At 39.5% G+C, this 21,529-nt stretch overlaps 1 protein-coding gene across 6 annotated transcripts in view; it reads left to right on the top strand.

The window, feature by feature from the left end:
• Nucleotides 1-18,214, top strand: part of cep170ab (centrosomal protein 170Ab) — a 19,366-nt gene extending 1,152 nt beyond the window's left edge. For 3 of the 6 annotated variants that reach the window (XM_017303906.1, XM_017303917.1, XM_017303909.1), the window contains exons 2-20: nucleotides 1,111-1,188; nucleotides 2,177-2,322; nucleotides 2,425-2,514; nucleotides 3,303-3,381; nucleotides 3,589-3,647; nucleotides 4,026-4,176; nucleotides 5,091-5,228; nucleotides 5,338-5,790; nucleotides 5,883-6,253; nucleotides 6,339-6,458; nucleotides 6,555-6,687; nucleotides 7,249-8,700; nucleotides 9,240-9,483; nucleotides 9,760-9,868; nucleotides 9,983-10,144; nucleotides 11,105-11,193; nucleotides 11,516-11,609; nucleotides 15,757-15,808; nucleotides 15,935-18,214. In XM_017303906.1, coding sequence (XP_017159395.1) covers nucleotides 2,218-2,322; nucleotides 2,425-2,514; nucleotides 3,303-3,381; nucleotides 3,589-3,647; nucleotides 4,026-4,176; nucleotides 5,091-5,228; nucleotides 5,338-5,790; nucleotides 5,883-6,253; nucleotides 6,339-6,458; nucleotides 6,555-6,687; nucleotides 7,249-8,700; nucleotides 9,240-9,483; nucleotides 9,760-9,868; nucleotides 9,983-10,144; nucleotides 11,105-11,193; nucleotides 11,516-11,609; nucleotides 15,757-15,808; nucleotides 15,935-16,182 — 4,149 coding nt within the window. In that variant the 5' untranslated portion in view covers nucleotides 1,111-1,188; nucleotides 2,177-2,217 and the 3' untranslated portion in view covers nucleotides 16,183-18,214. The remainder of the gene's footprint in view (nucleotides 1-1,110; nucleotides 1,189-2,176; nucleotides 2,323-2,424; nucleotides 2,515-3,302; nucleotides 3,382-3,588; nucleotides 3,648-4,025; nucleotides 4,177-5,090; nucleotides 5,229-5,337; nucleotides 5,791-5,882; nucleotides 6,254-6,338; nucleotides 6,459-6,554; nucleotides 6,688-7,248; nucleotides 8,701-9,239; nucleotides 9,484-9,759; nucleotides 9,869-9,982; nucleotides 10,145-11,104; nucleotides 11,194-11,515; nucleotides 11,610-15,756; nucleotides 15,809-15,934) is intronic. The other 3 variants (XM_017303923.1, XM_017303920.1, XM_008409366.2) reach the window with 3 other exon arrangements.
• Nucleotides 18,215-21,529: the final 3,315 nt, after the last annotated feature.

Raw genomic sequence — 21,529 nt, 5'->3', positions numbered from 1 at the left:
TATATATATATATATATATATATATTAGAATTTACTTTAAATGTAAAAAGAGGATATTTTGGACCACTAGACATCAATGCAGTAATTTTTCTCCTTAGCCTTGGTAAAAACAAATTTCCGGTCATCTTTGATTCATGGGTGGTGTGTGTGTGTGAGCGTGTGTGCGTGCGTGTGTGTGAGCGTGCATGTGTTTGAGATGTGTGCGTGTACGTGTGTGAGAGAGAGACTCTTGATGGATCAACTTGAGCTTCAGACAACTGCTTGTGAAACTGTTGAGTTGGTTTTGATTCACTGGCCTCTCAAAGTTGCAGTTATACCGTTTGCTTTTCCACCTTTTTCTACCAAACTTTTTTCTTTCCTCAACTTTACATTGATTTACTTAAAAATTACATTCCCTATGATAGTTCATATTTTTGTTATACTGAAAATAAAATTTTGCTACCATCTGGCACTCAGTTTTATGCCCATGTAAGCCTAATTTTCATACCAAATACCTAAATCTATACATATTGCTTTGCTATAATTAAACTACTTGAATGAGCTGCTTGATTGCAAAAATAAGGATTTTTGTCTTATATAACTGTAAGTATATAGATTTAGTAAGGAGTTAAAGAGATTTAAACAGTGATGTTCGGGTTAAAATGAGTTATTTTTCATCCGTTTACATCGTACGTACGAATGATTGTTCATTTTAAAACCACAATGGATTAAATGTGTAAGTGATCCAGTAAAGTCTGATCTTATAAACAACGTTCTGTGAAGAAACCAATGATATGAGGCCATAGTTTTGGGCCAAATGTTTGGTTAAAACAACACAATCTCTGTCCCAGCAGCATAACCCAAGCCTCTGGACTGAATGAATAGCCCAGCAGTTTTCAGAGTGTGCGCGTTGTAATAAAGGGTCAGAATGGAAGTCATATGATCCCGAGGAGCAGACACAGAGGTTTGCATTTGCAAGGAAACTTGTTTCCCTCTTGCTTCTGTGTGAATCTGACAGAATTAGCTATCTTATTGCTCACATCATTGTCTCTGTCCTGCTAGATAACAGCCTCATAATCTATCAAATGTCATCACCGTTTCCTCTGCTTCTTTCTGACTCTTTTTCTTCAGTGTGACTTCGGGGTTTGCTATGAGGGCAGCTCCTAGGAGTACTTCACTGGGCAACTTTTGAAGGTTGACGGAAATTCTGTAAGCCATCCCCAGATTTTCACACTTGTAGTTGGTTTTTACACTTTGTTATCTTCCCGTTAGGCAGTAATGAACATGTCCATGTCCTTGAGTGATGTCAGAAATAGCAGCTGTGCACATGATGCACAAACCACATGCAAAGATAGGAAAAATTCGATAACTGCATAGTGTCTTGGAGAAGAATCTGATATTGTACACATTCTTTTCTCAAAATCCTAAACTGTATTGTAATATATTGGGATTTGCTATGATAGACCAACACAAAGTAAATTATGAATTCACAGTGAAAGAATAAATATTTTTCATTAAAAAAATCTAAAAAAAAGTGTGCTTAGCCTTCCCGAGTCAATACTTTGGGGAACCATATTTCTCTGCATGTTTAGACTAAATACATTTAGTTTAAATAAGTTCTATACAAACTAATAAAGTTTGAGCTATTTTGCAAAGTGGGGGGCACATACATATACTTTTATTCAAACTATTCCATCTCTCCATCATCCACACCACGACATTGCCACACCATGTTTCATTGTTCCCAATTTACATTTTCTGAAACAATTAATATTTAAATCTAGGCCAGAGAGTTAGAGCACCTTCACCAGGCATGTTTTATATAACATGGTTTCCCCGTTGACAGATGGACAACCACAGTGTAGGTGGACGTTCATGTCCTCGTAGGTATGCAGTTGTACCATGTGGTTTCCATTTCCCATGAATTGAGGAGGGCTCTGGGATAGGTTCAAAACTTGCTAAAAGTTCAATATAATCTACCCCTATTTATTCTTCTCCACATCTTTTCCTTGACCCGTCTGCTGTATTTTTTATCAAATAGGTATGAGGTTTTAGTATGACTGTCAAGTGCTATGAACCTTTTTTGCAAGGCCCTCTATGCACCACATATGTAATTTACCCAGCTGATATTCTTAGTACTCACCATTTAATTGAATGAAGTGTGAGCTGTGATTTGTCTCTCCTCTTTTATTTTCAGCATGATGCACTAGTGGTCAAACGTGATCTTCCGAGGCAGACATGAGTCTGACGTCCTGGTTCTTGGTAAGCAGCGGCGGGACGCGCCATCGTCTTCCCCGGGAGATGATCTTCGTCGGGAGGGATGATTGTGAGCTCATGCTGCAGGTACAATATGAACTTAATTCCCAGCTGCCCTTCCCTATGATGTCAAGTATTCTGATGAATGAAAATGGATTACAGAAACTTACGGGGTTGTGTGTGATTCAGTCTCGCAGCGTGGACAAACAGCACGCTGTCATCAACTACGAACCAAACGCAGACGAACATAAAGTGAAGGACTTGGGCAGCTTAAATGGGGTAAGTTTTTGTGAGCTTGGAAACCTTAGCTTGGCTCCACCAAATAAAGGTAATGCTAGACATGAGTCTAACTGCATGCAGTGATACACCAGATATACTTAAATTCATGTATCTAAAAGTAAGGCCTTAGAAAGTCTTAAGTTAATTTAATAAAATGTAAGTACGCCTTACATAGGTCAATCACAGGTCTTTAATTTTGTCTTGGTAGGACTATTTAATCTAAGATCTGTAGTTTGTTTTTCTCATGCAAAGTTAAGTAAACATTTCAGAAGCATACAGACATTTTCATTACATTCTGTGACTTGAGGTGGTTGAGGCTACCACTAACCAGCGACTTACAGTATATACCCTTCCTAGCAAGACAGGTTTTTTTTTTTTGTGTCTATCATGTGAAAATGTAGATTTATCATCAGTTGGCTGGCATTCTGTGCTAAAAAGCTCACCAGTACTACAATATATAAAATTTGCAATTTTCTTTTGAACATTTCTGTCATGTTATGCATCTTTACTTTTGTTTATTTTATTCACAATGGCCTTAAAATGTATTAGAAAATCTTACATTTGAGTTGGTGAAATCTGCAGAAGCCCTACATGTTATTTATTTAATCTAAAGACGACTTTAGACTACTTTTCTAAAAATCAATTTCCTATGTCGTAACAACTGTAATAACTAAAGATCGTTATTTTGGCCCTACTGAACTACTTTGAGCTCTGCGGATGAAAGATGGTGGAGAGGTTTGGAAAGTGAACAGCTCGTTTTATACAGGTCTTAACCTTATGTTTTGCAGACTTTCGTCAACGACGTCAGAATACAGGAGCAAGACTACGTCACGCTGAAGACCGATGACAAACTGAGGTTTGGATACGATATCCTTCGGAAGTTCTACTGTGCAAAGAGGCCAAACTAAATGACTCTCACACACACGAACCACTGTCAGCCGCGTAACTTTATCTGTTTGTGAATAGATGTGAACTCTCAATGTACTCCGCCTGCTGCATTATACATAAGGCTATTCAGTGCTTGTTTCTCAGTGCTCTGCAGACCTACCCAACATTTGCCTTGACCTACCTCACATACCAACCTGTTCACCGTGGTTCGGGGAGAGCTGCACATTCCCGAGGAGGCGCTCAAGGTTAGACAGCATGCTGTGCGGTGAAAAATAAAAAAAAAGAAAAGCTTGTTTGCAGACCAAGTGGATTTGTCTGCTCAAAACAGGACAGCCTTGTACTTTTTACATGACTTTGTGGTCAAAGAAATAAAAGAGTTCTGCTGAACCAATCTAATGCTTCACAGCTGATGAAAGCAACGTTTCATCTTGTCAAGCCCAGGTAGCTGCAGAGAAAGGTTTTTATCTTAATGAGCTTGCAGAATTCCAGTGTTAATAGTTAGAAAGGCTTCAGTAACATGCAAAAGTGAGTACATGCGGCAAAAAAGTCTGCATTCAGCTTATTCATTAGCTTGACATTACCGTGTTGCTTCTTATCTTTTTCTCTGTAAACTCAAACGTCAGCATGAGAAGCTGAGCAGCCAGCTTCAGATGATCCAAAAGAAACCTGCAGAGAAATGTGAGGTGAAGCCTTCAGAGGCAGCAGCGGCGTCGGGCTCAGAAGGAGCCGCGTCAAAACCTCCAGAGTCCGGCAAACCCGAGGATAAGACAGTAGGTGAGCTTTAACATCCATGGAATAACTGAAAGTCCAACACAGCACATGCTATTTTGCAGGGTTGTTTTTCTAACTTAAGGATAAATTAGGTATAATAAATGAAAACGCATCAAAAGAATGGTGGTAGAAAAAATGTTAGAAGAATTGCACCAACTTCCCAGTAACTTGATATTTTCCTGTCTAATTGTATAGGAACTGCACATTCTGCATTAGTTTCTTGAAACTTATTGCAGATATTTACTTTTCTGATATCCTAGTATAGAATTTATTTCTCTGAAAAAATGTCTGAATTTTTTTTTTTCCTCTGGTGGCCTGAATCCTCTCCCGCACATTAAAGATAGAGAGGGCAAGCTCGAAAGGATGAAACTTGGACATTTTTGTCATATGTTCAGACTTATTTTTATCTGCAGAATAATCTGGGTCAGTTTGTCAATTCAACAAAACATTCCAAAGGTGGGAACAAATGGACTTCCTGTGGCCAAAGTCCAGCTGGTGGATAAAGAGTTTGCATACCTCCATAGAGGAAATAGTTTACTTTTCCATAACTTCTTACTATTTCTATAGTTTCTTACGTCTTGAGATGTGCAGTAACACCTTCCACACAAAGGCGTATCGCTTTAACCGCAGCTTGGTCGCACCTTAACCTAATTCACTGATTGGAAAAGGATTATATACTTTAGTTTCCATCTGGCCAGGCTTGATCAAGCTGAAAATTTGTTCATTCCAGTCGCTTGGTGATTTATTTAAAAAAAAATTATTTTTTTTGTTCTAGCATTTTTTAATTTGGGAAAATGATTAACTGTGAAGTGTGCACCCATTTCAAATGGTCTTCTCCACATTACAAGCTCCCCCATGCTCCGCTCCTAAATCTCTCATCCATTCAGTAAGACTAACCAATTCATTGGTTTTAACAGGAGACATAGCAGTTTTACACAGGGGCACGCCCCTTTATGGGCAGCCTGCTTGGTGGGGAGACGGAGACACCGATGATCAGCAGCTTGGAAAACCTGAGGAAAAAACCTCTGATAGGAAGAAGGGAAAGTCAGAAACGGGTACTTTCAGTTTTTCATAAATATCACATGACCAATGCTATTTTCGGAAAAATAAAGGAAGTAAGAAATTATGAAGTTTAAATTGTCAAATCTCTTCACCTTGTTATAGACACCAAGAGAAGTGCAGAGATCCCAAAGTCTTTGCCTCACGCAGTCTCAAATCAAGAACCTAGCTACTTTGAAATTCCAACAAAGGATGCTCCCGTCGCAGCTAAACTCAGTGAACTTCCTCCACAAGATCAAGAGACCAACGCTTCCACTGCTGCTGTGGAGCCCATCCACGGCCATGCCTCGTTCACCATCGAGTTCGACCCTGGGGCGTCAGGCAAAGTGTTGGTGAAGGATCGGGTGGCAAAAGTAGGGCCAGAGACCCGACCCCGCCCAAAGAGGGCTGCCGGAGAAGACCTGAGTCCCCTTCAGACAGCTATGGTGGCAGCGGAGGTTAAAGTTGCTGACTGGCTGGCCCAGAATGAGCTGCCATTGGCTCTGAAAGAGACGGCGGCAGAGGATGATGGAGAGAGCGTGAAAAGCGATGTTCCTGTGCATCTCAGGAGTCTCAAAGGTGCGTGATGAAAAGTGTTACAGCATGTGGTTAATTTCTTCCTTTACGCAGTCATTTGTTGTACGTTCTAATGTGTCGTGCACACACGGCAGGCAGTAAACACGAGGATGGTACTCAGAGCGATTCAGAGAATGCTATTGGAGAGCAGCGCAGGGCCGCAGCGTTGGAAGAGCGCTCATGGGGGCTTTGGGGTGGCGCCGGCATAAAAGAAGGTCGTGCAAATGTACCAGAAGGCCTCTTTGCAGAAGAGGACAGCCCTGCAAGGCGCTGCAAGTCTTCAGCATCGAAAAGGCAGAGCGGGTTGGTGGAAAGGCGGCGTGGCTCGGCACCACATCAGCATGGTGGTCGTGAAGAGTGCTACGGACACAGAGATGAATATAGCGACAGAGGGACTTACACCATTGAGCTGGAGAATGGGGCCAATGAAGAGGAAGAGGCTAGGAAACTGATTGACAAGGTAAAGGTTAGACATCTTTTTCTGTACTTTTTTCTTTATCAGATCACAAAAATTCTTTTGGCTTTATTTCATTTTCATTTGTGTCTTCCAGGTATTTGGTGCAGATGAGCAGCGTGTTTCCAGGATGGGGGGAATTGATCAAAGAGAGAGGTTGTCTTCACAGAGGTCTGGTTCGAGAGACAGAGGAAAGCCTGGACGTCTGGAGACAGAGGTGCAGAAGAATTCTTCTGACTTAAAGTGATTAACCAAGACTAAATCTGTTTTTAGTAATACACGAGTAGAATTCATTTTTTTTCTCGGGATTTAGCTCTTGTCAGAAGAGTTGATGGTTGGTGGTCCTCGTTGGGTGTCACAGTGGGCTACTCTTGCTGCCAGCCACATTCGGACAGATCCTGAGGGATCTGGAGGGGACAGTCACACCCTGGTCACAGAGGACAGAGGTACTCAGTTTAGGTCATCAGATCACTCACATCATTTATTTTGCATATCTATTGAAAAGTATTTTTATACACTTTGCAACTTTGAAACTGCATCAATAAAAAAAGCCTATAAAGACTCATAGTAGCATTTTATGCCTAAATGGTTTTTAGATGACAGAAAATTATCACAATCCCAAAACATTTGAAGCAATGGCTTATGGGAAGTTTAAACCTATGATTTTTGTTAATGGTGGAACTCAAGATTAAAATATTGAAAATTTAAAAACATAGAAGGAAGGGAAAAAGAAGGACTGATTGGTGGATGGAAGGATACAGCTTTGAATGGATGTTGGGATGGATGGATGGATGGATGGATGGATGGATGGATGGATGGATGGATGGATGGATGGATGGATGGATGGATGGATGGATGGATGGATGGATGGATNGATGGATGGATGGATGGATGGATGGATGGATGGATGGATGGATGGATGGATGGATGGATGGATGGATGGATGGATGGATGGATGGATGGATGGATTTAATGCCATTTCATGAAAAGATTTTCTCATTTTTCAGCAGAAATAAGCGGATCCAGCCACATGGCCTCTGTGCACACTGAACGTAAGAGGAGAACCCTACCACAGCTACCTGGTGAAGAACTTAACCTGGGAAGGAAGACCCAGGGTGGATGTCTGAACACAGATATGGGTGAAAAGCAGGATACAGAGCTTCAGGAGAAAGAGAATCCAAACGAAAGGCTATCCAGAGGAATGAAACAAAGTGTTCAAGGCACTGGAGGTGTGGGCAGTCAGAGCGGTAGCCCAAGTCGATCTTCTCCGGCCAAATCACAGGACAGTGGTGGTGGTAAATCAAGTCAGTCAGGTGTCCTGAGCCAAGTCCCTCCACGTCCACTGACCAGTGGACAGAAGAGAATGGAGGAGGCAAGGAGGAGAAAGAAGGATGAGGAGAAGGCTAGAGAAAGCACTGGGAAACCACTACTGAGGCAGGAAAGTTTCACTGTGGAGAAACCGAGCTCCAGTGTACCAATAGAACTTATTCCACGTATCGATGCCTACACAGGAACCAAAACTCAGAGTAGGGACGGGGGCATAGACAGTGTCTCTATGCAGAAAGACTCAGAAGCTGTGGCAGCTTTTCTAGAGAGCACTGTGTCAGACCAAGGTGATCCTCCAAGTCAGTCTATTGAAGGTTCCATGTCTCCAGAGTCAGACGTAGACACAACAAGCACAGTTAGCCAAGCTGATGGCGTTAGAAAAGTAGTTCAGAAACGCAGGATACTAGCCGGGCAGCAAAAGGAGAGAACGGTGGTCTGCACCTCTAACAAGGGCCCTACTGGGAGCAGAGAGCCTCTGGACAGGAGGGGGAAGAACAGAACATCTGGCCCTCAACAACCAAGTCACCCCTCAACATCCCTGGACCTTACTGACGATGACATCAACTCCAACTCCCTCCTTTCCGACTCACAGCCTATCTCCACACAAGACTCAAGGAGTTCAAACCTTAGAGGCCAAACAGTTGGGGCCAGCACCAAGTCGAGTCGGGCCAAGATGACACAGCCGTCACCTTCTTCTGCCCCAAACAAAGCCAGTAATGTTCCCAAGCCAAGACCCACTCGGACATCCCTGTTGAGGCGAGCCCGCCTAGGGGAGTCATCAGATACCGAACCCGCTGATATGGACCGGATGTCAGTGGCTTCTGAGGCATCAACTGCCAGTTCCACATCCAGGACAGGGATAGCAAGAAGGGGAATGTCTAGAATTGAGGCTCTAGCACAGCCAAGGAGACCAAGGGTCGGGTCTCCATCTGCCCAGAGCGACTCGGAGGCCACCGTGGCTAAAAGCAGAGGGTCGAGCGGCCGAAGTGCAGCAGGAGATTACGTTCTCAGACACGGATTGAGAGGTTCAAATGTGGCTTCGCTATCCGGACCCAGAGCCAGAGCTAACAGTGCCTCCAAGCTGCCTGATAAAACTAAGGGAACATCATCGTATGGGCATATTACACCTGCATGTAAGTGGAAAATCTTTCACCAGAATCCATGTTGTCTGTCACTGAAATCTGTTCAACAATCTCTTTGGTGTCAATATCTGTGTTTCCATCATTGTTCTTTTATATCATTGTTCATTTCGAATTGTATAACCATTAGAAAATGTTTGTACAAAATGACAGAATGACTTCTGTCATTTTGCAAAAAACGTTTTTATGCTCATTTGACTTTTCCAAAAAGGAAATAATGTCATTTAGTGTAGTTGTCTTTCATAATCGATCACTTTGCTCCTTCTTGTCCAAATGTGCTGGTTTTGTTTGTTTCGGTTAATATTTACTGTAAAAGGCAACATCAGCACTGATTTTCAGACATTTTTGAAGCCCAAATTCCCTTGCTGGTTTTTCTGGCGCAACAAAAATGTTTAGAATTTTTCTTTTCAAAACGTTTGTTTGCCTTGAAACCAGTCAACCCACTCGTGCCTAGATGATGCTGTCTTCATATTCCCCATAACCAGAAATCTTTGTGTGTTGAAGGTTTAGCTTCTTTCGTATCTTCTTTTAAGCTGGGACTCGGTGGCGCCGTGTTCCTGTGGAGTATGCATCCACCTCTGAGGATGAGTACGGCTCAAATCGCCACATATCCAAGCAGGGGCCTACGAGGCCATTCCCTTCGACCCGAGTTGCCCAGTTAGGAGGTTCAGCTCCAGCAACGCCCAACCCTGCAGGCCTGACCAGCTTGAAGCAGAATTCCAGGGACCAGGATGAGTACATGAGAGACTGGACAGCGCACAGTGAAGAAATAGCCAGGTGCGTGGGTGAGAAGAGCTCAAAAGCATGCAATCTGAAGTCCATTTTTAGATGCAACAATGAGAACGTCACCTCCTTCCAAAAACACTGTTGTTACTTTCGCCGCATGGGATGTTTTTTTTTTTTTTTTCATTACTTTTTATATGTGCAGCTCTGATCGTAGTTTCTTGTATGTGTGAGTATGAGGCATAGGATGATAAACACAAGCACATAAAAAGGAAGTTGACATTTTTAGGTGTAATGTAATGATGTCATTGCTTTTTACTTGTTAATCAGGATCAGCCAGGATTTAGCCAAAGATTTAGCAATGCTGGCACGAGAGATTCATGATGTGGCTGGAGAGATTGACTCAGTCAGTCCTGCAGCAACTGACCCTGGAGCTCTGGTATAAACACATCACATGAGCGTCAACACTGCTGACCAAACAAATATTTATTTACAGGAATGTATAATTGAGCTAACGTTTGAATTCTCTACAATTATTATTCATTTCCTTTAGTTGGAGGAGTCGGTATTTGATGATGGTTTGGATCTGGGTGGTTCCACCGCGGAGCAGAGCAGGATTCCGGCAGGTGAGGGGCGAACCGTGGAGCTACGACAACGAAGCTCAAACGACCAGAGCTCTCGCTCGATCCGTCGACAGACATGGAATAGAGACGATGTGAGTCCGAGCCCCATTATCGAACATCAGTTAGTTGTACATTTCGCAGAGGCGTTTTACTTACAAGAGCGCTTGCTGAGGAGGACAGATAGCTTCAAAGTCAACAACTCCATGCAGTAACTTGGGTTTTCCAGTTGGCTTTGTTTGATCCACTGACTATGACTGTAATTAGAATCATATTGTACTGTATGAGACTTTGTAATCTGATTCTATTGCAATAAATTGGTCTAATTTAAACTGAAATTGGACCGATTTTAATTCTATAAAACTGGGTATAAAATGGACGCAGCTTGTAATTTGGCACGTTATGGGTAAAACTAAATTAAATTAAACTATTAATGCCGTGATATTGTTGATTGCTGCTGCCTCCAGTCTAGACAAGCTAATTTAGGAAGGTGCAGGCACAAAACAGTGTATAATGATATATGGTTTTCCAATATGTGCGACAGAAAACACTGCTCATCACACATAACACACCATCCCTCCGTGAAACATTGTGGTGGCCATGACATGCTGTGGAAATCCGTTTTTGTGAAAATCTTTCATGAAGTTAAAATCATCCACAAAAAAAAAACCCTGTCCAGGTTGAAAATAAATGAGATTTCTGACAGTAGCCAACATGTCATGCATTCGATCACAATTAGAGCAACATAAACAAGAAGGTTTAATCTGTCCTGTGGAGAGAAAAAAAGTGTTTGACATGGCGTTCTCTTTAAAATTAGCTTTTATCTATTCTATGTTGGATGAAAAGTCGCTTGCTGATGCCCAATACAAGGTACTGCATGTATCCCCAGTTTCCACAATCCATTTGTTCATTCTGACCTCAGAAACTGGAGTTAAATGTAAAGAGAATAAAATAAATAAATCAACTGAAACTGTAATCATTCCTATCAGAACAAGTACAGTTAGAACATTTACATTTTTTTGTTTGTTTTTTTTGTTTTCATTTTTTTTCATCAGCTGTACCTTGACAATGTGCTGCTTGCTTCTGTGACTCAACTTTCGACCAGAATACGACAGTCTGTGGACAAAACTACCTGCAAAGTCAGGTAAGCCTTGTAAACTAACCGCTTACTTACTGGCTGTTAACACAGAAATAAATTACTGTCGTGTATTTATGTATTTGTGTTTTCTGTTAGAACTGGACAAATTGATTAAAGTCTGAATTCCAAATCAAACAGATTTTCTCTGTCAAACAGAACTAGATTTTCTCATTAGGACGAAAGCCCGAAGGTTTTAGGGTTTTAAAATCTGCAGACATTGCCAGAAAGAAAGTATCTGAACTGTCAGCTAATACTTCTAACAATAGCTATATTAAGCGCTTTTCTTCTATTGTGCTTTTATCTATTTTTATCTGAACTCGGCCTCCAGGATTCTTTTCAAGGATAAGGAAAGGAAATGGGATGAGATTGAGACCAAACTGCAAGCAGAGCACGACTCCTTAGTTCTCAAGAGCTCTAACAAGGTGATGAATGTTTCTGATATTCTCACAGTTATTGATTATCCTGCTTCATTTTTAAGCAGGCTTTTTTCTGTCTGTCAGATGTTAAATTAAATGTGTTAGCTGACCAATGTCCTGTCTTTAAATGAACCTTGTTTTTCACCCTGTAGTGTTTCAAATGCAGCTAAATACTGTTTCAAGTAAAAAAAACATAAAAAAAACAATTTTATTAGTATATACTTATATACAGTAATTGATACTTTTTTTGTAATCTAAAATAATCATTGACTCATAGTTGCATAGTCAAAATACCTAAATCTAAATTCAACCAATTGCTTATTAATACGAATATTACTAATTTCCATTCCTTAGTTGCCTGATGTCACTAAACAGCATCAAACCCAAAATTAGAAATATCTCTTAGAATGTTGGTCCCATGTTGTCTATTCTGATTTAACAGCTGTAGAAATCATTAGCAAGTCTACATATCTATTTTATTATTACTGGGGAATCTAGTAATAATAGATAACCGTCTTAGCCTTTACGGTAAATTGTCAAGGCTAAGACGATTTACCGAGTTTATCAGTCAGATTGCATGTAGTCTGCACATTACACCCTTCTGCTACCTTGAACATTGCATAGTTCACACACCAAACACTAGATGGCATTAAAGCATTTCTAAAAGTATCCTTAGTCTGTATCAAATAACATTTGTACGGAAGCGCATTGCTATCACGCAGGAAAAAAAAAAATTCGAGTGCTATCACGTTATAACGTGATACGTATCTTGTTAAAACGTGATACATATCTTGTTAAAACGTGATACGTATCTTGTTAAAACGTGATATGTATCTTGTTAAAACGTGATATGTATCTTGTTAAAACGTGATATGTATCTTGTTAAAACGTGATACGTATCTTGTTAAAACGTGATAGTTATCTTGTTAAAACGTGATACGTATCTTGTATAAACGTGATACTTTTATGTCCAGGAAGTGGCGATATTATGCTAGGCTTTTACAGTGGCTAACATGAATTGGTCAGGTTTCCCTTCATGTTTGGTCTACACGGATACGGATGCTGCTTTGCACTGTGGTTAAAACCATTAATAGCATGCTACTCTTAGCAGGATTCTAAATAGAACGGGGCTGCACAGAAGGAAACGTCAATTCGGTTCTCTAGCTGTGACGGCGTTCCTGACTGTCTGGATCGAAGCTGGAGTTGGCTTCCGATTGTAGCTTCTGATTCGGGAAATGGCTAAAGAGCAATTAGAACGGAGGCTCAGATGTATTTGCTGAACATTTTCTGTTCAGATTTATTTTTTTTAACAGTACACTTGCTGAACAACGGCAACGGCTGTTCGTAACCAAGCAACCGAAATCAACAGAAGGCTAGATAGTGGCAAAAGACAAAACTAGATCCTGTTAAGCATTCTTCAAAATAAAAGACTTCCTCTCAAGTTAAAATGCATCCCTGTAAGCCACAACAGCCAAACAGAAAGGCAGGTGCTCTAGGACAAAAAAATGAAAGAAAACAGAAAGCTAAAATAATAGCAAATATTGTAAATGTGATAGTTCATTTATAATGCATTCCAGATACAAAAAGGTTTTTAAATCTCTCATGTTTGAAGTTTCACAATTCAGATAAAGGTTTCACAAATCACAAACTAGGTTTGAAATATTCTGCCATTGGCGTAGAATAATCTACTCCAGATTTGAAGTGTCGATGTATGTTTGTTTTTAAAGCATATCAGGTGATTTCTTAACACTTGCATGTTAAATCTAATTCCATGATTAGTTACTTATTTACAGGGCTGCACAGTGGTGTAGTTGGTAGAGCTGATGCCTTGCAGCAAGAAGGTTCTGGGTTCAATTCCTGGCACGGGTCTTTCTGTATGGAGTTTGCATGTTCTCCCTGTGCATGCGTGGGTTTTTTCTGGGTACTCCGGTTTCCTCCCACAGTCCAAAAACATGACTGTCAGGTTAAATGGCCTCTCCAAATTGTCCCTAGGTGTGTGTGTGTGTGTGTGTATCTCTTTGTTGCCCTGCGACAGACTGGCAACCTGTCCAGGGTGTACCTCGTCTCTCGCCCAGAATGTCAGCTGGAGATAGGCACCAACACCCCTCCCGAGCCCACTAACATACAAGGGTGTAAAGAAAATGGACGGAGTTACTTAATTACAGTCATATGTTAAGTATAATTTAAATGCTTATTATTATTTACTGAATGTAACTTGATTGTACATAATTACAAAAAGGTGATGTGAAAAATACTTAAATTCAAAGCTTTATTTATGATTTATTTTTGACAAAAGGGAAGAGAGAGGAAGTCTTTTATTTTGAAGTATGCTTAACAGGATCTAATTTTTTGTCTTTTGCCACTATCTAGCCTTCTGTTTATTTTGGTTGCTTGGTTACGAACAGCCGTTGCCGTTATGCACCTATTGTACTGTTCAATAAAAATGTTTTACAGAAAATGTTCAGCAAATACATCTGAGCCTCCGTTCTAATYGCTCTTTAGCCATTTCCCGAATCAGAAGCTACAAACGGAAGCCAACTTCAGCTTCGATCCAGACAGTCAGGAACGCCGCCACAGCTAGAGAACCAAACAGACGTTTCCTTCTGTGCAGCCCCGTTCTGTGTAGGATCCTGCTCAGAGTAGCTATTAATGGTTTTAACCACAGCATCCATATCCGTGTAGACCAAACATGAAGGGAAACCTGACCAATTCATGTCAGCCACTGTACAAGCCTAGCATAATACCGCCACTTCCTGGACATAGAATTATCACGTTTTAACAAGATACGTATCACGTTTTAACAAGATAACTATCACGTTTTAACAAGATACGTATCACGTTTTAACAAGATAAATATCACGTTTTAACAAGATACATATCACGTTTTAACAAGATACATATCACGTTTTAACAAGATACATATCACGTTTTAACAAGATACATATCACGTTTTAACAAGATACGTAACACGTTTTAACAAGATACATATCACATTTTAACAAGATACGTAACACGTTTTAACAAGATACATATCACGTTTTAACAAGATACTTATCACGTTTTAACAAGATACATATCACGTTTTAACAAGATAACTATCACGTTTTAACAAGATATGTATCACGTTTTAACAAGATAGTATCACGTTATAACGTGATATGTATCACGTTTTAACAAGATACGTATCACGTTATAACGTGATAGCGCTCGAATTTTTTTTTTCCTGCGTGATAGCAATGCGCTTCCGTACATTTGGTATTCATACACCACCTTGACTTTATTCACAATGAAACAGGTTCAAAACTAAATAGCTTCACTGGTCAATAAGGGGTCAATAAAATTGTTCATTTTTGTAGAGAAAGACTAAAATGTCATTTTATAATTAATTACAGTGATATTTTGAACTTTATCAAAAATATGCACTAGTCTCATGTATTCTTTTGTTACTACTCCACAATTATTCACCATGATGATATATCCTGTAGGGACTCTTAATGCAGTGATAATTCATCCTTTGGATGCTCTTTGCAGTTTGTATTCCTTTCCTTGTCGGTTCATTGGGTTCTTCTCAGTTGAAGGTTACTGTTTCTTTAAGAGATTCTGACGTTTTCCGTTTAGTCTGTATGCTTGGACGTTCATAGCTAAAACACAGTTGTAGTTACATTTGGTGCTCCAGAATAAATGACACACATCCAGTGGAGTCAAAAAGAAAATAGAGACAGCAGAGGTGCTTCTTTCGCAATAAAATCCATTGATGTTCTTGATTTTAACATAAAAAAAAGACCTGTAAATACCTGTTATTGCTTCTGTGATTGCTTTTGCAAGATGTTGAAGTTGTACTCGTATTCACTGCTTATTTCAGATAACAGATCAAAAAATATAGAGAAAAAAGTTACAAGTTTAGCCCCATTTAACCTATCCCTGGTGTAGGGAGATACATTTTACATCAGTGTGCCCTCACATGAATCTGGAACAGAAATGTCAGACCAAGTCACAAAGCTTGTAAAACATTACTCTTTATAAAGACCTCAGCTCCAAATTTTTCTGCAGCAAAAAGAGATTAGTTGAGCTGATTGGCTCAGTGCTTGAGCTCCTTACTTACTTAATCACATCCTCAAGCACCCTTCATCTGTCTAAATTATGTTCTTAACAGGAGATTTCAACAATTATTCAAGACCTGAAGAGTGTGGAGAAGCAACTTTCAGGTAAGGGCATTATAGCCCTTTATCACAAAAATAAGCTGTCATAAGAAAATTATTTTATGCATAGTATTTTTGGTGAATTTGGTGCTAAACGATGCCGGAGTTAAGTTGCTTGGTTGTTCTGCTCAGTTATCGATATGATGGTGGACCCAGACGGCACTCTGGATGCCCTGTCCAGCATGGGCCTGACAAGTCCTCTAAGTGACCAGAGGACGAGTCCTSGGAGTCAGCAGGGGGCACAAGCGTTGCATTCCAGAACAGAGACAAAGACATCCAGCGCACCGTCAGCACCCAGGCGTGAAGAACTTTCTGGCAAGCCCTGTGGATCCTCAGAGCGTACAGCAGAGACGAAGCAAGGCAAGAGTGTTGCATCCTAAAACTGACAAAGAAAATTACATCCAATGATTTTTTTTAATATAAAAACTGACAGGACATCATTGGAAAAGGCATTGGTGTGGGGTTTAGTTATTTTTATGGCTTTTTTTCTCGCTGAAGCTATAAGAAGGTGAGTGAAGGTTTTGTCAAGGTAAAGTTTGTTGACTGTGTTGTCAGATGTATCATTTTGGACCTTCAGCTTGTCAAAGGAAATGCAGTTAAGAAAAGACTGAAGTATTTACAATGAGCCATGTGTCTTTGTGTTGCAGGTTAGTTTTGTCCAATATACTTAAACAAAATGAGAGAAAAGCATATTGATGGAGTGTTAAAACTGAGCTTGTCTTGGTTTTTAAATGAGGTAATACTGACATCAAGTCCTTGCTATAGACAAAAAAGTCCCATAACAGTAAAACAGACATAGAATCCTAATTTAAAGGGCAGATATCCTGATTTTCTTGTGTTTTGCTTTTACAGGCATACAGCTTCCTGTAGATTCATACTTAGTTTTTCTGATTCCATAAAATATTTATACACATTTTGGAAGTATTTTGTTTTTACTTTTAACTTTAGCTAATGACATCAAACCAATTGGTTCAGTCCAACAACTGGTGGAATGTCATGCAATCTCTGAACATGAGTAGATGTTTAGCAGTGAGAAACCACAAATAAAAATGAAAAACACCAAAAGACAGTCTAGTCATGCCTAATCAACTTTATGCTTACAAACAGCTCAAGTGTCTGGCTGCTGACTCCCTGCTGGAGCTTGTCTACTTACTTTATATTATCCATTTTTTTTCTTTTTTGACTCATTTCTGTTCAACAGGTCTTTTCCAATATACTGTCAGAAACTTAGTATCCAGCATACAGGTCATCATACATATAAGATGCTAATTTTCTGTTTTGAGAGGCGTGACTACATAGGCTTTGTTTTGCTGCCAACAACAAACGGATTTGAAAGACAATGAAAAGACTAATTTGATTATTTTTTAATTGTTTCCAAAGTTAGAGGTTTTATAGATCCACAATGTGATATTTGCCCTCTAAAGAGATCCAACTGTATCAGAACAGAAACCAAAACAAATCTGATTAAGTGTCCTTTTTTGCTGCCATAGTTATTTATTTAAATAAATATAAAGTACTTTTCCACTTCTTTCCTGTTTATCGGTTTTTCTCTGTATTGACTTTCCAATCTCAAATCTCCATTACGACTTCTTCTTAGGAAATAAACTGTCCTTGCAGGGCGTCTTTAGTTAAATTTCTTCTTAATGTCCTCTCCTTGTGTTAATGTGGTTGAAATTCAGTGTATCAGAACAGAACCTGGTTGTTATTAGACAATATAAAGGCAATCGTAGCTCATGGGGTGGATTTTTCTCTCGCAAGTGAATTTTGTCACAAGTGCCCTGGATCAAACAATTAGTGGAGACAGTAGAAAATAAAGTTTGAGGTGGAGTTTGTTCCTTCGGAGGCTTGAATTGCTGATAAACTTGCATCGTCTCATTAATCTTTGCGGGACCAGGACATGACGTTCCTAAACGACACACATTTATCATGTTTATGTCTTTTACCAAAAGCAGGGTTTAAAACCAGCTACCAGGACATGAGAGGTTCCACAAACGGACCGCTAACAAAATGTTGTGTTAGAACCAGCATAGACTGGGACTACCTCTGAGTCCTGCAGCTGCATTTTACTATTTATGATGCAACCAAACTGGTGACTGTGTAACGACCGTAGGCTTTCCAATGTCTTGCCTCATACCAATGTTTACACTTGAATGTACCCTATAAAGATCTATTAAAAAAAAAAAAAAAAACTTTAGCCAAAACAGTTTTAATAGAGACAAATTACTTTGTGCTCAGCACGCTTTCTCTATAATTCTGCAAATTTGTTGAAGCATTTGATGACTTTTCTTTTTCTTTTTTTCTTTTTTTTTGATGTTTGTATGACTTCATTTTGTAATCTTGTTGGGTTAAATGTTGACCTTGCAATACATGTCTCGTTTGTCTCATTTACAATAAAATGCATGATCATCATGACCTATTTTTTGACTGTCTTTGTTATTTAACTGGATAAAAAAAACTACTTTTGGAGAATTATTTACAAATGAAACTGCTTTATAAATTGCAGATTTGGATATTCTATGCAAATGTAACAAACTTTTGAAATATGACTCAGAGGGAGAGGATGAAATTGGAATGGTTTAAATCTAAATGATGTAGATTTATACAGGTTTTTGCTCTTAGGTATTTCGTTTTTAGTTAGTCTGATACTTTAGTTAGATACTTTAGACCTGTTCAGTGCATAGCCAAATTTTTAACCCTAACCCTAACCCTATCCCTTTTTTTTTGGCGCAGTAAAAAAAGCTCTGACAAATGTAAGAGAAAAACATCTAATTTGAGTGAAAACCAGAAAGCCCCACCTGTAGTTTTATTAATCGTTTTATAACTCCGCTGTTTGATGTTGCGTATGGAGTTTAATTCCCTTTAAATTCACCATTCAGTCTATAGCACTATGCAGGGTTAACATATTAAAATAAATGCTGTTGCTGCTTGAAGACAACTTTAAATTGTAATAAACTTTAGCTTAACTGCTGTACTACTGAGGTTTTTAAATGTAGCTTCCCAACAACATCCCAGTGAATATGTTTGTTGTTAGCAATTGGGCATCCCATTGCATGTTTGAGGTTTCATTAGATATTTATCCAAACATAAATAGAGAAGCAGAATTGATCATTAATGAAATATAAGAAATATTTAATCTCAATTAAATCGTGCCCTTACCTAGTCACAGCCATTTCACAGGAAATAATAGCTTTAAGTCACATTTTCTCTGCAGTTCTGCATCTATTATTAAACAGAGAATGATTAAAACAGCCATGAACATTGTTATGTTATGTTGGTGAGCAGCGATTTACTTCAATATTGATTTTACCTAAAGGAAATGCAATGAGATTCAGACTATAAGAAACAACATGCATTGACAACGCATTGATAAGTCTATGAGAAAATGATCAAAAACAATCTGTGTTCCCAACAAAAGGCTAAAACAAATTATATTATTTTATAATTCATACATTTGGATGTCAAGAGTTAAGAATAAAACCCCAAAGAGTTTCTGCCACTCATTCTGCATAAGAAAAATCTATTTCTTTCACCACGAGTTCAGTTTAAGTCATGCAGAAGATAATAAATTATTAGATTGGATCTACGATAAGCCAATAAGAAAACTGTGTCGTTGTTTAGTTTCCTTTATCCTCCTCCTCCTGCCAGAATCCCTCTTGGTCTCTAACGTCTCACACTCAGCTGTTCCTCTTACTGCCATTCGTTTCTCACACTTTCTGCAGAACGAATAGGGTTTTAGAGGTCACCATGTTAATGTTAACCCACTGCTAATTGCACGTCTCCAGACATTCTGCTTCACTTTCTCAATCCGTGAAAGCTGTGTGTAGATTTTTTTTTCCCCTTCTACTGTAATCAGCTCTCAGCACAGCTGCTGGGCCACATCAGCAGCTGTCCACTGAAGGTATCCGTTGGAGTGGAAATGGTTTCTCTGAATTCCTACCAATTTACAAGGTGCTAGAATTGGTTACCATTATTCTCACTGCTTTAAGTCATATCAATACATTACAATATATGTTACAGTTAGGCTCATTTGTCAGATTAAAAGTACCTTTTGGAAGTTGACAACCTTCTAAAATCTTTTCACTGAAACTCCCTTTCTGTATTACAAATGCTTCTTTTTGTTTTGTTGGTCTAATTTTAAACATCATGTTTTCATTAAGCGGAAAATGATTATAATTGACAGAAATGAAGGCTGCAAAAAAAGACTAAGTGATAAAGTTCTTAAAATTAATTTTCACTTTTCAATAATATTCTAATGTACTGAATGGGTCTGTATGGCTCCGAAAGAATACATCTCTGCAGAAGTCACTATTTTTTTGTAGCTCTTAGTTAAAAAATGAGCTTCCACAGATGAAACTGTAATGAATATGGATAAAAACATCCATCAGTTGTGCCCTGTGTGATATTCAGTGAAACTGAAAGTGTCGCCGATGATTTAGCACCTCTGTATCCTTACTCTGAAAAAGAAAAAGATGAATGACGCTACTCCTTCGTTGTGCATTTACATACTTCACTCTTTTTTTTTATTATTGATGAAACCTTTCCTCTTCGGTTGAAAAAAGTGAAAGTCTGGGTGGTTCAGATGGAAAAGTTTCGACACCGGTCAGCAGAAGGCAGAGCAGAGACTATACTTGGTTTGGCAACTCAAGAGAAACGACCTTCCAGGGAAGCGGCTGGTCATATTCTTCATAGCCATTATTCACTCTGTCCCGTCGTCGTCCATCACTGTCTGGCTTGGCTCAGCGACAAAACAGGACAGGTCCAAACTGCAGCTAACAATCAGGATCTCCCCCATCCAGGACTTTTACAGAGCTAGGGTCAGGAAAATGGCAACTAACATAACTCTATGCAGACCCCACACATCCTGGACACACACTTATAGTATCAATTCCTCTTCATTGAGATCAAATGAGGCTAACTCTGAATTCTGAAGTTACTGGAATAAAAATGGCCTCACTCCATTTGTATTTTCACAGTCACATTCTATAGACAGAAGAGAACATGTGAACAAGGATAAGTAGTTTTCACAAAATAACAGAGGCTGACAACATGATTTGCAGTAAATCTTTTCAGTCGCTCTTTTCTCGCAGCGCCGATTGTATCTGCTTCACAAACCGAAAGCGTAATAATATTTCTAAGCTACTGCGTTTGATTTCTTCCTTTGTATCTGTGGCTTTCTTCACAGCGTGGTGCGCCAAAGGTTTCTTTAAGCTGAGGCTACACTCCTTCAGGCATTCTTCGTGCCTCCCCGTCGTGATGTTTTCTGCAGGAAGCAAGCAAACCTTTGGAAAAGATAAATCACATTATGTAAATATATATCATTATGTTGGAACATCTTCTCACACTTTGAGCAATCGCATTATTCCCCATCAGGTCCTGCTACAACACAATCAGGCAGAAGCTCTTGTTGCACCTTCATCCTGTAGAAGAGCAGACTGGAGCCTACTGTCTCCCTCCTCCCGCCTGGGAAGCTGTATTACATTGACGAGCTGCACACAAAGACACACACACACACACACACACCCTCCCCTGTGAGTATCGGAGAGCGAACATGTTCTGGTGTTTCTGGCTACAAACAAGCGAGGTGTGTACTGAGCGTCAGACAGCAGAAAGACCAGAAGCAGCTGATTCAGCTTTTGAAAGACAGATTTAAAAAAGAAGAGCAGAAGGGAGGACAGAAGTGACAGCATCTTCCAGTGTGTGGATCAGAGTGTGTCTTCACAACCCCCC

The sequence above is a fragment of the Poecilia reticulata genome, linkage group LG1 (genome assembly GCF_000633615.1).
Source record: "Poecilia reticulata strain Guanapo linkage group LG1, Guppy_female_1.0+MT, whole genome shotgun sequence".
Taxonomy (NCBI): Eukaryota; Metazoa; Chordata; class Actinopteri; order Cyprinodontiformes; family Poeciliidae; genus Poecilia; species Poecilia reticulata.
The sequence above is the reverse complement of the archived record's forward strand: the minus strand, read 5'-3'. Positions and strand labels throughout refer to the sequence as shown.